General features: G+C 35.1%; 1 protein-coding gene across 1 annotated transcript in view; it reads left to right on the plus strand.

Moving 5' to 3' along the window:
* LOC125668966 (uncharacterized) overlaps positions 1 to 15,057 on the plus strand; it is a 90,710-nt gene extending 75,653 nt beyond the window's left edge. Inside the window, exons 46-54 of the mRNA XM_056161356.1 lie at positions 3,275 to 3,353; positions 4,753 to 4,850; positions 5,012 to 5,134; positions 5,356 to 5,431; positions 6,798 to 6,928; positions 7,447 to 7,611; positions 8,109 to 8,187; positions 8,959 to 9,100; positions 12,235 to 15,057. Of these exons, the coding sequence (XP_056017331.1) occupies positions 3,275 to 3,353; positions 4,753 to 4,850; positions 5,012 to 5,134; positions 5,356 to 5,431; positions 6,798 to 6,928; positions 7,447 to 7,611; positions 8,109 to 8,187; positions 8,959 to 9,100; positions 12,235 to 12,347 (1,006 nt within the window). The 3' untranslated portion in view covers positions 12,348 to 15,057. The remainder of the gene's footprint in view (positions 1 to 3,274; positions 3,354 to 4,752; positions 4,851 to 5,011; positions 5,135 to 5,355; positions 5,432 to 6,797; positions 6,929 to 7,446; positions 7,612 to 8,108; positions 8,188 to 8,958; positions 9,101 to 12,234) is intronic.
* Positions 15,058 to 18,635: the final 3,578 nt, after the last annotated feature.

The following is an 18,635-nucleotide window of genomic DNA, read 5'->3' on the forward strand; positions in this document are numbered from 1 at the left end:
AACCATGCTCAAGTACTCAGGTAATTATATCAGATCAAACGAACCATGCTCAAGTACTCAGGTAATTATATCAGATTAAACGAACCATGCTCAAGTACTCAGGTAATTATATCATATCAAACGAACCATGATCAAGTACTCGGGTAATTATATCAGATCAAACGAACCATGATCAAGTACTCAGGTAATTATATCAGATCAAACGAACCATGATCAAGTACTCAGGTAATTATATCAGATCAAACGGGCCATTCTCAAGTACTCGGGTAACTATATCAGATCAAACGAACCATGCTCAAGTACAGTGTAATTCTATAAGATCGAAATGAATTTGAATAAGAGTAAAGGAATTTCAAGAAAGTTTTAATTTTGTAATCTTCTCAAATGAACGTAAAATATTTACCTCTTCCTTCATAACAACACCATGTTTGGCTAACTGCTTCAAGACTTGCACATTTCAAACCACGCAAAGAAAAATTCTTTCATAAAATAGAAAATACCCGTTTTACTGAGCAATCATCTTGATATACTAACAAGGCACAACCTTTATACCCTGTAAGGTGTGATTCTCCATTTGTTATAACTTATACCTTGTAAGGTGTGATTCTCCATTTGTTATAACTTCTGTTATCATCAATCAGATGATTATGATTTGATTATTTTCATTCTCCTAGTGAACAGTAGGCCAGCCTGCAGGTGAATTATTTGCAATTTGAATCAACTTATTTCATTTCCTCATATTTTGAACAGTGCCATTGGGCAAATCTATAGAATCTTTATTGAATTTAAGTTTCCTTTTGTAATTTTTGAACATTTGTAATTATTTCCTTGTTGAACGTGAGCTGAATTCTTCCTCCAGTCTATGGATGAACTACTCTAGTAATTCAAATTCACATTTCTCTTGACTGATGAAAAGTTCTTTCTAGAATGAAGTAAGGCAGGGATCCTGGTAACATTCAAATAAAACTGTGCAGCGAATCACGAGAAGGGGCAAGGATTTTAAAGTCCTTGTTGTTAGAGTCAACACCTAACAAAAATCTCTCAAAATAAATACTGTCACAGGTAAAGAATGCAAACAGCATAAAATCTAGAGCTTGAATGATTCATGCTGCACAGACTAGCATAAAATCTAGAGCTTGAATGATTCATGCTGCACAGACCAGCATAAAATCTAGAGCTTGAATGATTCATGCTGCACAGACCAGCATAAAATATAGAGCTTGAATGATTTATGCTGCACAGACCAGCATAAAATCTAGAGCTGGAATGATTCATGCTGCACAGACCAGCATAAAATCTACAGCTCGAATGATTCATGCTGCACAGACTAGCATTCCAAGTATTATTATACAGCAAATTTCTATGGTTGTTATAACTATCTAGTTTGCCAATACAACCTATCATTGGGTCAAATGCTGTCTGACATGTTTCATACCGGTTGTTAGGCTGTTCTTGGCACACTGATTTTGACTATGGATTACTCCATTTACTTGATCAAGATATAGGACTCATGGCAGATGTGATTTGTTATCTCCACCTTTTCAGCTTACCTATTAACTCAGACAATAGTTAAACAATGCATACATTTAAAAGAAAAACCTGATAAATTTTATCAACCTACATTAAATTGATATCCTGTTTATAAATCACCTGTAGGGGCATCTCAAAATTACTGAATTAACCTTTTTAGTTAATTACACATCCATAACTTTCCAGTAGGGGGTATCTCAAAATTACTGAAGTAACCTTCTAATTACGTGTACATATGTAATTTACCGTTCATAATTTATTAGTAGAAGCATCTAGAAATTATTTAATTATCCTTTCTAATCAATTTCCCATTTATAATTTACCAATAGGCAATATGTGAAATAACTGCGTCTGACTGCCCGAGATGCATAAATATTGCCACGGGAAAACAAATTCCTTGGTATAGATGCCCTACAGGACGTGTTAAAATTTCCATTAAATAAAATTTAGATGCATCAAATCGTAATGGTGACCAAGTTGTAACAAGCCAAGGAACAGACCATGTCAATGTTATGATCGGGATCGAAGTTTCTAAAATCTATATATTCATTTGCCTATCTCTACAACCAATCTCCCATGCAGAGTTGTCATTCGTTACTCTCTCAGAGAGATTGTATGAGCCGATGGTAGAGAATGCTCCAGAACTAGCAACTGGTCCAGGATATTTCCAGTATATCTCCCATCTCTACAACAGTTACTAGTAACTGATTCAGGATATCGCCAGTATATCTCAAGCCTCTACCTGCTCTTTGAGTAATAAAATTTTTAATGATAGAAATTTACTGGAGATCTCCGAACTGCAAACGTCAGTAAATTAGGATTAGTCTTGTAGCTCTCCACCCAACCAAAGTTATATATGTCTCTGCTTTATGGACAACAGATTTCGCACTTCTGCACATCAAGCCATACATGTGCCATGAATCAAACTGTCGTATGTATGTACAACAAAAAACAAAAAAATGAATATCTACATTCTTTTGTTATTGAAAAGAAGAAAAAAACATGCACACTCTAAATATATCACAAATCCCGGCATCATTTCAAACTCCAATACTGGGCTCTATATCGGGATCATTGAATTTGTGACAGTTCATATACATGTAAATTATATATTTCAACACCACCCTTGGAATATCATACAATGATTCAATACTTATATATAAATGATAGTAAACTTTTTCCCAAATCCATATGTTTATTTAGTATAAAGAAATTTGTTTCTTTCTTCTTAAAAATTGGTCAAAATTTTTCTTCCACATGCTCTGCCGAAAAATCTAGGCTGATCACCTATTTTTTCCTCATGATTAATAAGATTAATATCATCTTGTTGTCCCACTTTTAAATAGGGTTATTTTCCCTTTTTTCATTTGAAATAATTTTCACTACCTACTTTTGAAGCAACCCTCTGAAATTATCAACATCTGCTCAAATTAAAACTGGGTTGCTTCTTTTAAACATATAAGATATCTACCAAAAATAAGTGTCATTCATAAATGTGCTTCTCTCTGTCTCCTCTACATCAAAACATCAATCTATTTCCCAATTTTATCAATATAATCATTGTTACTGTTGCATGAATGCTAAATCAAATATGACAAATGAAGGTGGTTGAACATGGCTAATTGGAGACACTCTAAAGGCCATTCTGAATTTTTTTCTTTTAATTTTTACTGGTGGAAGAGCTTGATGTGTATAAGAACCTGCAATGTCTGTAATTGACAGTTAACTCGTGTTCCCTTTACAGAACCATGTTGCTGAAGACCAGTGTGCTAGGATTTCTAGTGTACTTCTGGTTCACTGAAACAGCCGCTGACAAACAGAAAGTAAGTTGTGTATATAGCAATTTCATAAAAATTATATTGCTATCATAGACATATCACCCTTAATATTCTCTCATCATAGAAGTTTTTTTTCACAACAAAATTATTATTTCCTCTTAATGTAATTGTTATTTCTTCACAACAAAATTGTTATTTCCTTTCAACAAATTTATTTCTTCACAATGGAATTGTTCTTTCCTCTCAATAAGATTATTTCTTCACAATGGAATTGTTCTTTCCTCTCAATAAGATTATTTATTTACAATAGAATTACAGGGTTGTTATGGTGCTATTCTTATTTCTCCGTAGTACATGTGTCTGTTATTTTTATTTGTCAGATATTGTCCTGAATGGTTAGTAATGAAATATGAGTACTAGTTTTTACTTCCACGTTATTTTATATCTCATTCGATAATTTTTCACTCATGTAGAGTCATCACCATCTGTAGTTAATGACTGTATATAATTAACTGTATACTCAGCTATTCATGAATATTTCAAGGACATATATATATATATATATATATATATATATATATATATATATATATATATATATACACACACACACACACACACACACACATATATTATTACTACAGTAACTTGATCCGAGGAATCCGATCATGTTGAGTTGACAGGCGCGGATCATCAGATCAGACGAGACGCAAAGCATCGAGTTTGATCTGATGACCCATGCCTGTCAATGAGACGTAATCCAGCTCTTTGGATCAAGTTACTAGTAATGATAAATTTATTATATACCCCCTTATGCATTTTAAATCCACATTTATAAGATGATAAATGTAATCCAAATTATCAAAAAACACAGACATACAGTGAAGTTATGTTTTGTGAACACAGTTTTGTTTGTGACGCGGTCAATATTTTCCACAAAAAAACATTGCATTGATGCATTGTCACGTTATCAGTTTCAGAGGATACTGATGTGGAATCAGAAAACCACAGTGTGGTGATCTGGAAAATCGGATCACACTCTGAAATCCACAGTATCAAAGAACAAAACATTGATGGGTATATAATAAAAAAATTATCTAAAGTTGTATTTTGATAATTAGTAAGAGTATTTTCTTTGCCCAGAAAAGTTTTCATCTGGTCCTTATTTGACTGATATGAAGATGGTTATCAATATCGATTTCATTCTTTAGAAAAAGGCAAATGATGGATAGGGGTCAAGATGGCCGAAGACTTCTCATACTTAAGAAGAAGTCATATGTTGGTCATGTTTCAAATGACCCATTAATCATAATCTATCGAGGAAATGAGACCTTATTGAGCTGTATGTATTTTGTTACAGTGTTGGGAAACAGAGGTTGTTGAGCTGTGTACAGATAAAATGCTTAGCGCTTTTCAGTACTTTCAGTACTTTGATTTATTACAGTGTTGGGAAACAGAGGTTGGCAATGAGGTCTATCGTCTTGTCCTGGTAGACTTTTTCTTCATTCTTGGAGCAACGTTTTTTCTGGAATTTTTGCGCAGGTAATATTTTCTCGGGATTACAATTGTCTGAAAGGGACAAATTCAAAGAGAAATAATAGATAAAGAAAATTGAAAGCTTGAATTCTTACCACTAAACAAAATCCTAATTTGTTAGTCTTATGTACTGATTAATGAAAAGTTGGACTAACATTGTTTTGTAGGGTGTTTGGGGAACACTGTTGTAAAAAGAAACAGGAAAACCAGAATGATCATCAGTCCTCGGGACCCGAGTTTGACATCGGGAGGAACACACTGGATCTGATCTATTCCCAGGCTCTGTGCTGGTAAATATCAGGATTAATTAATTATTGTACCTCATCTCCCCAACCCACCCTTCCAGTGACCATGGTGGGACCTGTTTCAAGAGATTTCTGTTTATGTCTAACTGCATGAATGCCTTTGTGTGTATTAGTACTGGCATTTGTTGTCACACAAGTTTTTCCATGATGCCTTTAAACATAACCTCAGAGATATTTATTTATTACCATGATGCTATGTGTTTCAGGCTGGGCACCTTTTATTCTCCACTTCTCTCCCTTATCATGATGGTGAAGCTCTTCATTATCTTCTACGTGAAAACAGTAAGTAACTCCTGAATTATTATCTCAGAGACCTTGAGGGACCTTGGTCCACTAGTCCTGTCTCAAGTAACATTTGTGATCAATCATATCAATTTCTGATGTAAGATTTGGAGATATGAACTTGAACGAACAGACAGACACAAAGGCAATTATATGCTCCCCTGGAAAAAGGTCCCTCAAGGTCATTTTGGAAAGGGAAAGGTCACTCAGAACATAGACAAAGTTCCTTATTCCAACAGTTTTTAATATGAAAGTTCCCATCTTTTAAGCCTTTCATCAGAAATTGATCAAAAATATTCCTTCGAACAGGGGATTTTCATCGTTGCAAGCCACGGCTGAAAATGTGCGCTCCTCTCCCCTTTCACCCATGGCTCTCTGCGTGAGAATGTCTTTGTTTCTCCTAAATATGCATGATGAGAATGACGTAATCCATTACCAATAGAAGTAAAACGGCTATAATGGATGCGGCAGTGAAATCGTGTGGTTTTTGCACTGAAATTATATCAAACATAAATCCTACAGATCAATGACATCTGAACAGTTTCATGGTTTATTAAAACATCATTATTCCTCATCAAATGTGCCGAGACATCAGCTTATTCATAACTGTCTGTGTTATACACACGTGTACACAAGGATTCTGCGTTTGTAAGTGTAAGAACAAGCATTCTGATAGGTCAAGAGTGATATACCCTATTCTATAAACAGTTTAAATCTCCCAACTAACTTGTTCTCAGAAGCTCACCGATTAACCAAATCACATCATGCATATTTATGAGAAACGAAGAAATTGTCATGCCAAGAGCCACGGGTGGCTTGCTACGGTTGGGGACTTTTGGACCAGGGTCAAGGTCACTCAGAACATACAACATATATAAGGAAAACGTTTTTGAACAGTTATTCAATCATATATTGCACAACAAAGTAACAGGTAAATGGCTTTGAGACTAAGGTCATTTTGTAAAGGTCAAGGTTACTCAGAACATATACCTTATTTAAGGAAAAATTTCCTTATTTCAACAATGTTTGAACAGGTATTGATCATATATCATGCAAATAAGAAATTGGTAAATGGCTTTCAGACAAAGGTCACTCAAGGTCATTTTGTAAAGGTCAACATCACTCAACATATACCTTATATATGAAAGGGAAAAACTTCATTTTAAACAGTATTTCAATAATTATTGATCGTTGTGCATGTCATTCGTCATCAGAAAAAGTTCATTGGTTAGATGCAGTTCAGGGAGCATCTATCAGTTTTACTGATGTTCTTGTTCAGATAGATTCTTGTGAAACTCAGAAGTTTTTTCTCTGTAATAGACCACACCCAGATTTGTAATCTTTAAGGTGTTTGACTCTTTTCCAGGTCAGTGTTCTGCAGAACTGCCAGCCTTCACTGCGACCCTGGAGAGCAGCTAAAAGTCACACCATCTTTATGGGCTTCCTCTTCTTTTTCTTTCTGATGGCGATGGTGGCAGTGGCTGTAGGTGTCATCATGTAAGGCTCTCTACAATACAGTCAAACACAGTTATGTAGATATCATCATGTGAGACTCTGTACAATATAGTCAAACATAGTTATGTAGAATGTGTGAGACTGTACAATACAGTCAAACATAGTGACTTAGATATCATTATGCGAGGCTCTGTACAGTAAAGTCAAACACTGTAATTTAGATATCATCATGTGAGACTCTGTACAATACAATCAAACTTAGTGATGTAGATATCATTATGCGAGGCTCTGTACAATACAGTCAAACACAGTTATGTACTATGTAGATATCATCACGTAAGACTCTGTAAAATACAGTCAAACATGATGATGTAGATATCATTATGCGAGGCTTTGTACAGTAAAGTCAAACACGGTTATTTAGATACCATCATGTGAGGCTCTGTACAATACAGTCAAACATGGTTATGTAGATATCATCATGCAAGGCACTATAAATAATACAATCATGGTTTTCCATAACTTTTGTATGACATTGGTGTTCATGTTTTTGTAAACAGAATTGAACCTAGCGAAGTATGTGGTCCATTCCGGGGGGAGCCAAAGGCCTACTCTATAGTGACTGAATTGATTGACAGCTGGAAGGGCGATTTGAAGGTGCTCCGGGATATTATTAACTTTATATCCAGCCCCGGCAGTATTGCCAGTATCCTTGTAGCGCTCTGGTAAGTCAGTCAGCACACTCTGTAGCCCTTTTCCATGTTTTATATAACTGTTAAAATCTTTATGTAGGTAGATATAGGTATGTACTTTAGAAATTCAGAAAATTCACACATATAAAGGTGAAGATAACAAACAATGATCAATCTCATAATTCCAGTAGGCGTTTTCCATGTTTTATATAACAGTACAGGTGTTTATGTCAGTAGATATAGGTATGTACTTTAGAAATTCACAACATTCACATATGTAAAGGTGAAGATAACAAACAGTGATCAATCTCATAATTCCTATAAGAAATACAAAATATAGAGTAGGGTACAAACGGACACCTTGGTGTACTAGAGGTGGGATTAGGTGCTTGTTCCCTGTCGACTGGTCACACCTGCTGTGAGCCATATATCTTGATCAGATCAATGGAGTAATGACATATGAGTAACATGATTAACACTTACTGAACAGACTCAACTATCAAGCATTCATTTTGTGTTACTGTTTATAGTGTGGGGACGTATTACATGAGAATTGTGATGGTTGGACACAAAGAAATGGTGACATTACTGAGGCAGCAACTACACATGGTAAGTAATATCTGTACAGTTAGCAATACTGCTCAATATCTGTACAGTGAACAACACTTCTCAATGTCTGTACAGTTAGCAACACTGTTCAATGTCTGTACAGTCAGCAACACTGTTCAATATCTATACAGTCAGCAACAGTGCACAATGTCTGTACATTCAGCAGCACTGCTCAGTGTCTGTACAGTCAGCAACACTTCTCAATGTCTGTACAGTCAGCAACACTGCTCAATATCTGTACAGTCAGCAACAGTGCTCAATGTCTGTACAGTCAGCAACACTGTTCAATGTCTGTACAGTCAGCAACACTGCTCAATATCTGTACAGTGAACAACACTGCTCATTGTCTGTACAGTAAGCAACACTGCTTGATGTCTGTACAGTCAGCAACACTGCTCAATGTCTATACAGTCAGCAATAGTGCTCAATGTCTGTACATTCAGCAACACTACTCAGTGTCTGTACAGTCAGCTACACTGCTTAATGTCTGTACAGTGAACAACACTGCTCAATGTCTTTACAGTCAGCAACACTGCTCAATATCTGTACAGTCAGCAATACTGCTCAATATCTGTACAGTCAGCAACACTGCTCAATATCTGTACATTCAGCAACTTAGCTATGTCTGTGCAGCCAGCAACATTGTTTCATGTGTTCTGTCACGTCATTTGAATCCATATAGGTAGCAGTGTCTGGATAGGGATCTCTTTGTTGATGTACAATTCCATGAATGTTGTCAGAAAAGGATTTACTTTTCTTTCTACTCTACAGGAAGGAAGAGATAAGGCGTATTTACTGAGAATGTTACAAGAAGTCAGTAAGAAAAAGAAAGAGAAGCTACCACCATCAAATGTCAACAGGCTACTCTCTCCCAGCTCCATCTCCACCCTGGAGGCAGGTCAAAGGTCACCAGGTAAGCTATATTGGCCATCAGTTGTGATGGTAAATATTCTGCACAATAAATTTTATCTGACACTACAGCTTTAATATAGATTTGTTATATTTTGATATATTTATTTATTTTATTTTTTATTTTTTGAAAATTCATTTTAATTATGAGCTACTTTGTAGATTTTATCCTTTCATTTGTTTATTTTGGCATTCAGAGTACATGTTTATGAAGACATTATAATATTATCTGTACATTTATAAGGATATAACTCAAGTGCACTGAATAATTCCAACTACACTCTATATCATTTGAATGCTTATCACTCAAACAAGAAAGTGAAAATCCCAGATTATGTAATAAAAATGTGAAATTGATTTCATTGCCAGATAATATATATATATATATATAGTAATAAGATGTGACCATTAGGATAGAATAAGCTTTGTGTAAAGGAAAATTAATTATTTTTGATAAATTGCTTTAAATGTCAATAGTGATAGAATTTTATTTTATAAAGCACATATAAGCCCTTCGTATGTCTGATATTGATAATGTAAGAAATGCATGCCCTTTGTATGTCTGATATTGATAATATAATAAGTGACATGAATCTCTTTACATTGTGTTTATTACTATGGTTACATTGAGTTTCCTTTGACAGCAGATCTGGCTCTTCATTATCCAGGGATAGTCCCAGACATCAATATTTCAGACTTCTCTTCCTAAGTTATCTCCCTTCAGTTCAGTAGGTTTTGTTGTGGTGGAAAATAACCGCAGTGTTTTAATGTAAATGCATGCCCTTGGCTTGTAATGGCTTTTATATTGCTGTATTAAAAACAAACTGTGTATGGTGTATTGTGTGTAGAGTCAGTCCCATGATTGGTAAGTATCCGGTATAGAATTGGCAAATCAGATATCCCCAACCAATGGCACAATTCTCTGATGGAATCCCAGGATTACTAATTCTCTCTCGGAATCCCAGGATTACAATAATATTGACTGGTCCCAAATCCCAACATGCAATATAAATGTATAATGTTTTATTCTAACAGCTGACAGGAAACGAAAGACAGTAGCATAGAAGTTAATATGCTCAGCATCTCCAGATTGGTCTGTTGTGATGCTTTATTATACAACTGCAATTATACTGGATGTACGCATACATATTCCTATTCATAATCCTGTTTCGTCAGATCACTACACATTTCACACACTTTCTACAAATGTTCAAGAATTAAGTTTCTGTCTTCTTTTGCAATTTCATTATCATACCCTCGTCACAATGCCAGCATTTTTCAGTTTAAAAAAATTCTTTCATAAATCTTTTTTGTTCTGGTTTTCAAATTTTGAACCTGTTATAGGAATTGCTAAAGCATGTGGTTTTTAAAACAAAATGAAGCATGTGATTTGAGAAATGAAGCATGTGGTTAATGAAGCATGTGATTTTAAGAAATGAAGCAAATCACTTTTAGCAAATTAGAACACTATACGTGAAGCTTCTCGTGATTTATACATGCACTGCTGTGTACTGTGTTGTATGTCAGATGACTAGGCTGTCCAAAGCATGTCAAATGTGCAGATGTGGGTAGATAGCATGATCTTTGTTGATGATCACTTTGCATGCTATGATTTGTAGTGAAAAAGAATAGCTTTGTTGTATGCGAGATGTTTGATAAATAGATTTATTTTACTTTCTTGAATATTATGAAATGATTTTCTGAAACATGAAATTAACAAATTGTAGTTCATAAAGATATTTCAATGTTTTATCGTCACACACAGCCATGGAATCTCTGAGTGAAGGCTTAAAGTGAGTTTTTCTGATCAAAGTCTGCCATCTGTCTTGTCATCTTCTCCAGAACAACTCCACTATCTGCAATCATCCTTGGCCCATAATATCTTTGGAATTTCTTTTAAATTTAAAATATTAAAAAGAAAAGAAAAGAAAACTGCCAAAAATGTTCCAGTAGAAGAAAGAAATTGTGAAAATTGGATGGGATAACTATATTTTGTTCTCTTAAACTTCTAAGCCAAAAATTACAAATCTTATATGCAGGTCTCACATCGAACACATCAAAGCATGGATTTGGTTTCTTGAAATCATTGTCCTTTTGGTTAGCATAAGATCACAGCTTAGGTTTCTAGTACTATAGGAATAGTCTAAAGCTTGGAAACAACAAGGATTGTATATGCAAGCTTCCATATGATGTAGATTCATTACTGTTACTACTACTACTAGAGTGCAGGGAGGGGAGCAGAGTTTTACTTGGGAATGTAGGTGTGCAAAACCATTTTTCAGAACAACAAGAATATGATTTTACAATTCAGAATCTGCTAGATCTCTCAGGAAGTAGAGACATCTTCTCAAGGACATCAGATTACAATAATATAGTATTTAAGGATCCTAGTTCAATACAGTAGATTATATTGCGATGCCGTAATATTGCGATGTCGTAGTAAGTGTTCCAAAGTTTATAAGATTGAGTCCTTAGTAAGGAGTCCAAAGTTTATCAGATCGAGGCCTTAGTAAGGGGCCCAAAGTTTATCAGATCGAGGCCCTAGTAAGGGGTCCAAAGTTTATCAGATCGAGGCCCTAGTAAGGGGTCCAAAGTTTATCAGATCGAGGCAGGAATAAGGGGTCCAAAGTTTATCAGATCGAAGCCCTAGTAAGGGGTCCAAAGTTTATCAGATCGAGGCCCTAGTAAGGGGTCCAAAGTTTATCAGATCGAGGCAGGAATAAGGGGTCCAAAGTTTATCAGATCGAAGCCCTAGTAAGGGGTCCAAAGTTTATCAGATCGAGGCCCTAGTAAGGGGTCCAAAGTTTATCAGATCGAGGCAGGAATAAGGGGTCCAAAGTTTATCAGATTCCTACAAGAGAAATGTATTCAAAAGTGTGTTGTGACTTGTAAGCCTCGTCTTCATATCTTAAAAGAATTTACCTAAGATATCACAAATTTTGACTGAAACAATAATGAGAGAGAGACAAATCTCATTGGTTAAATTATAAATTATAAATTTTTTGCTCACCATTCTGTAGGTTGCCCTATGTGTAATATTTTACTTAGTACCATTGTGTAGGTCACTGTGTGTAATATTTTGCTTAGTACCATTGTGTAGGTCACTGTGTGTATAATTTTTTGTTTACCATTCTGTAGGTCGCCGTGTGTTCGCGAGGACTGCAGCAGACACAGCTGCTAGTATTACACCTGGAGACACAAGACTGAGGCAGGGGGAGTCCATTGGGAGGTTGAATGGCAATATACGCTGACCACTCCAATACAGACACAACGATTCCAGAAATCCAACAATCAATGTGCATCTGCGTCCAGGGACCAATTTCACATACTTTACTTAGTTAATTGTGAATTCATCTTGCTTTTATATGTAGTTGTTTCAAATCAGATATTGATATGTGTTTGACATTAGATTAAGGTGTCCTAGTATGGGATTACTTTTGTATATTTGATTTATACTCTGAAAGTCAACTGTGATAATTTGTTTAAGTTTTCTCTGGTTGACTCTGATGCAAGCAACGTGTGAGTAGGTGATTTTACTTTTTCTTCACTTTACAATCAGGCTTGTTAAAGGAAATATATGCATAATAAAATATATACGTGTAGCAGTTTGATTAACTTGTACCATTATACAGAAATCTCTGAGAATTTGTACATATGATTATTGTAACATTATCCATAATTAATGAGTATCACATGTTCATGTGAAATAAGTATAGCAAAGTAAATTGGTGCATTAATCACTGTTGTGTTAAGGTGGCTCAACACACCAGTTCCACACGAAATGCTTTTTGAAAAGATTTTAAGGATGATGAATCTAATTCCTTTCTGCCATAGAGATTTCACTCTGACTATCATATAGGACAGAATGACCTTTAGTGAGTTAAATCAATCAAAATTAAAAAAAAAAAAAACCTATGAGGTTTCCGAGATGGATTTAGTAGGGGAGCATGTCAAAAGTTGATAAATATCTCTTCCAGATTACTGTGAAATGTAACTTAAAATGTCCATATAGGATTTTTTTGCTCACTTGACGAATATTGCTCCAAGTCCTATTTTCAGTTTAACTATTTATCCAAATAGAAGGGAAAAATATTTGCCAGTATTATAATAAAATATATTGAAATTAACCTCAGAATAGGTTTCATGGTGTTAAAGTATTGTAATATTTAAAACTAATTACACAATATTCATATCTAAATACTTGTGGAATAATCATTGTTCATGGGGAATTGATGTTGGATTTCATGGGTCACTCTTACCCACAAATTTACGTGTCCTTGAACATTTTTTTAACCAAGTAAAGTTATCTCTCCTAGTGACATCGTATTGCTTACCCCCGAAATTACGTCCCCATGAACCAGCAACATTCCACTTACCCACGAACATTGGCCCCCACGAATTGCAATGATTCCACAGTACCTGTACTTATTTTTCTATGTGGTAAAGCAATACTTCACTATACAAAACAAGATATATTTACTTAGTAGCCATAACAACCACATTTGATACTAAATGTGCAGGTTTCTTTGCAGAGCTCTATATCTTGAATTAAGTTTGTTGTCCTTAAAAAAAAATGGCATTTCATTGTCACGAATTACATGGATCCAATTTTTATGCATGGTGAACGACATAATTGAGAATTAAATTTTTTAGCGTGTTATAAGTTATATCTATCATACAATAAGAATTCTAACACAGCTCCTGGTAAATAATATTTAGAAAATGGTTTTGCGCCACATTTTAAGAACATTCTGACTGAAGTTTTCTTATTTTATTTAGGAGGCATTGCTATGTCTGTAAATGTGTATTTAATACTCCTAGGATATCAAATGCTTTGCTACATCTGTATTTGTATGGTAGACAGTGTTAAAAACTTTAAAAATGTGGGGAAAACAGCTACCCACCTCCTTTTTCCTTGGTAATTGAGACAGTCATGTTGATAAATACTTTTTGATCATATGATTTGCAACACTGGTTTTTCTTGTTACATATAATAGGCAGGGGAGGAGGGGGTATAGGATTTTGAGCGGGCTGGAACCCACAATCGATAGAAGCTGGCAATTAGTATTGTAATCACCAAGTTAGCTACTACTACCAGATATACCCCAACAGCAAATATTCTCTATTGTGACATTTTCAAAAGCAATATCGTTGAGCCATCTTGTGATTCCGTCTTCCATTTCTGCTGTATGTTTGCTTCATAAATTATTACATCACACAATATTTTGTGATATATAAGGTTGCAGTTAGTGTTCAAAGTACAAGTTGTATAGGGTAGAACACCCCCCCCCACACACACACACAACACTCAACACTCACCCACCCCCCACACAGCTAGCTCTCCCCCAACCCCTAGAAATCCTGCTCTTTAAAGAACTTTATTTCGTTGGGGTCTTGGCAAGATTATTTTTCGGAGAATCATTATATAACACTATTGGCATTATGTAATGAAAATACTTATTTTTCAGACTTTTTTTCACATCTGCAAAATTAAACATATTGGTCCACTTCAGAGGCCACTTTATCCCCAAATTGTAATTGAAACTTGACTAAAAACACTTTGAGTATTTTAACTAAGAAGTGATTTCATTACCTCTTTTCTTGACTTGCAGATGCATTTTATACGCATTAGTCTCCAACTTGTTTGACAAAGCTAATTGGGCACCGTATGCCTCTCTTGCCCTCAATGTTCTGTAAACACATACAATCATCATGTATGTCTATTTTTTAATACACATAATTAAAAACCACCAATTTTTTAAATGATTACTTTTAAAAGCAGGTTCATTGACTAGTTGAAGCAGTGTACTTGTGGTGCAATATATAGCTGCAGAAAATGCACACCTGTCAGGTGAATGTTCGAATAATTATATTTCTGTTACATTTCTCCTCTGTTCTATTATATATTATCTACACATGTATACATTACTGATTTGTTATTATTAAACAGATTTAATCTTGTTTTGGAGTATTTGTTTTATGTGTACACAAAATGGAGTTCAAGAAGCAAAATTATTATTTCAAATCTACAAAGCAGCTATACCTAGGTACAGTAATACCTGTATAACTAGACATACAGTGTGAGATATCTAGGTACAGTAATACCTGTATAACTAGACATACAGTGAGAGATACCTAGGTACAGTAATACCTGTATAACTAGACATACAGTGAGAGATATCTAGGTACAGTAATATCTGTATAACTAGACATACAGTGAGAGATACCTAGATACAGTACCTGTATAACTAGACATACAGTGAGAGATACCTAGATACAGTAATATCTGTATAACTAGACATACAGTGGGAGATACCTAGGTACAGTAATATCTGTATAACTAGACATACAGTGAGAGATAACTAGATACAGTACCTGTATAACTAGACATACAGTGGGAGATAACTAGATACAGTACCTGTATAACTAGACATACAGTGGGAGATATCTAGATACAGTAATACCTGTATAACTAGACATACAGTGAGAGATACCTAAGTACAGTAATACCTGTATAACTAGACATACAGTGGGAGATACCTAGATACAGTAATACCTGTATAACTAGACATACAGTGAGAGATACCTAGGTACAGTAATACCTGTATAACTAGACATACAGTGGGAGATACCTAGATACAGTAATACCTGTATAACTAGACATACAGTGAGAGATACCTAAGTACAGTAATACCTGTATAACTAGACATACAGTGAGAGATAACTAGATACAGTAATACCTGTGTAACTAGACATACAGTGGGAGATATCTAGGTACAGTAATATCTGTATAACTAGACATACAGTGGGAGATAACTAGATACAGTACCTGTATAACTAGACATACAGTGGGAGATACCTAGATACAGTAATACCTGTATAACTAGACATACAGTGAGAGATACCTAAGTACAGTAGTACCTGTATAACTAGACATACAGTGAGAGATATCTAGATACAGTAATACCTGTATAACTAGACATACAGTGGGAGATACCTAGGTACAGTAATACCTGTGTAACTAGACATACAGTGGGAGATATCTAGGTACAGTAATATCTGTATAATTAGACATACAGTGGGAGATACCTAGGTACAGTAATACCTGTATAACTAGACATACAGTGGGAGATAACTAGATACAGTACCTGTATAACTAGACATACAGTGGGAGATACCTAGGTACAGTAATATCTGTATAACTAGACATACAGTGGGAGATACCTAGGTACAGTAATACCTGTATAACTAGACATACAGTGAGAGATACCCAAGTACAGTAGTACCTGTATAACTAGACATACAGTGAGAGATATCTAGATACAGTAATACCTGTATAACTAGACATACAGTGGGAGATATCTAGGTACAGTAATATCTGTATAACTAGACATACAGTGGGAGATACCTAGGTACAGTAATACCTGTGTAACTAGACATACAGTGGGAGATACCTAGGTACAGTAATACCTGTGTAACTAGACATACAGTGGGAGATATCTAGGTACAGTAATATCTGTATAATTAGACATACAGTGGGAGATACCTAGGTACAGTAATACCTGTATAACTAGACATACAGTGGGAGATAACTAGATACAGTAATACCTGTATAACTAGACATACAGTGGGAGATACCTAGGTACAGTAATATCTGTATAACTAGACATACAGTGGGAGATAACTAGATACAGTACCTGTATAACTAGACATACAGTGTGAGATATCTAGATACAGTAATACCTGTATAACTAGACATACAGTGGGAGATAACTAGATACAGTACCTGTATAACTAGACATACAGTGTGAGATATCTAGATACAGTAATATCTGTATAACTAGACATACAGTGGGAGATACCTAGGTACAGTAATATCTGTATAACTAGACATACAGTGGGAGATACCTAAGTACAGTAATACCTGTATAACTAGACATACAGTGGGAGATACCTAGGTACAGTAATATCTGTATAACTAGACATACAGTGGGAGATACCTAGGTACAGTAATACCTGTATAACTAGACATACAGTGAGAGATACCCAAGTACAGTAGTACCTGTATAACTAGACATACAGTGAGAGATATCTAGATACAGTAATACCTGTATAACTAGACATACAGTGGGAGATAACTAGATACAGTACCTGTATAACTAGACATACAGTGGGAGATACCTAGATACAGTAATACCTGTATAACTAGACATACAGTGGGAGATAACTAGATACAGTAATATCTGTATAACTAGACATACAGTGGGAGATATCTAGGTACAGTATTACCTGTATAACTAGACATACAGTGGGAGATAACTAGATACAGTAATATCTGTATAACTAGACATACAGTGGGAGATATCTAGGTACAGTAATACCTGTATAACTAGACATACAGTGAGAGATATCTAGATACAGTAATACCTGTATAACTAGACATACAGTGGGAGATACCTAGGTACAGTAATATCTGTATAACTAGACATACAGTGGGAGATAACTAGATACAGTACCTGTATAACTAGACATACAGTGGGAGATATCTAGGTACAGTAATATCTGTATAACTAGACATACAGTGAGAGATAACTAGATACAGTACCTGTATAACTAGACATACAGTGGGAGATATCTAGGTACAGTATTACCTGTATAACTAGACATACAGTGGGAGATAACTAGATACAGTACCTGTATAACTAGACATACAGTGGGAGATATCTAGGTACAGTAATATCTGTATAACTAGACATACAGTGGGAGATAACTAGATACAGTACCTGTATAACTAGACATACAGTGGGAGATATCTAGGTACAGTAATATCTGTATAACTAGACATACAGTGGGAGATAACTAGATACAGTACCTGTATAACTAGACATACAGTGGGAGATATCTAGGTACAGTATTACCTGTATAACTAGACATACAGTGGGAGATAACTAGATACAGTAATATCTGTATAACTAGACATACAGTGGGAGATATCTAGGTACAGTATTACCTGTATAACTAGACATACAGTGGGAGATAACTAGATACAGTAATATCTGTATAACTAGACATACAGTGGGAGATATCTAGGTACAGTAATACCTGTATAACTAGACATACAGTGAGAGATATCTAGATACAGTAATACCTGTATAACTAGACATACAGTGGGAGATACCTAGGTACAGTAATATCTGTATAACTAGACATACAGTGGGAGATAACTAGATACAGTACCTGTATAACTAGACATACAGTGGGAGATATCTAGGTACAGTAATACCTGTATAACTAGACATACAGTGGGAGATAACTAGATACAGTACCTGTATAACTAGACATACAGTGGGAGATAACTAGATACAGTAATATCTGTATAACTAGACATACAGTGGGAGATATCTAGGTACAGTAATACCTGTATAACTAGACATACAGTGAGAGATATCTAGATACAGTAATACCTGTATAACTAGACATACAGTGGGAGATACCTAGGTACAGTAATATCTGTATAACTAGACATACAGTGGGAGATA

The sequence above is a fragment of the Ostrea edulis genome, chromosome 4, assembly GCF_947568905.1.
Source record: "Ostrea edulis chromosome 4, xbOstEdul1.1, whole genome shotgun sequence".
Lineage (NCBI taxonomy): Eukaryota > Metazoa > Mollusca > Bivalvia > Ostreida > Ostreidae > Ostrea > Ostrea edulis.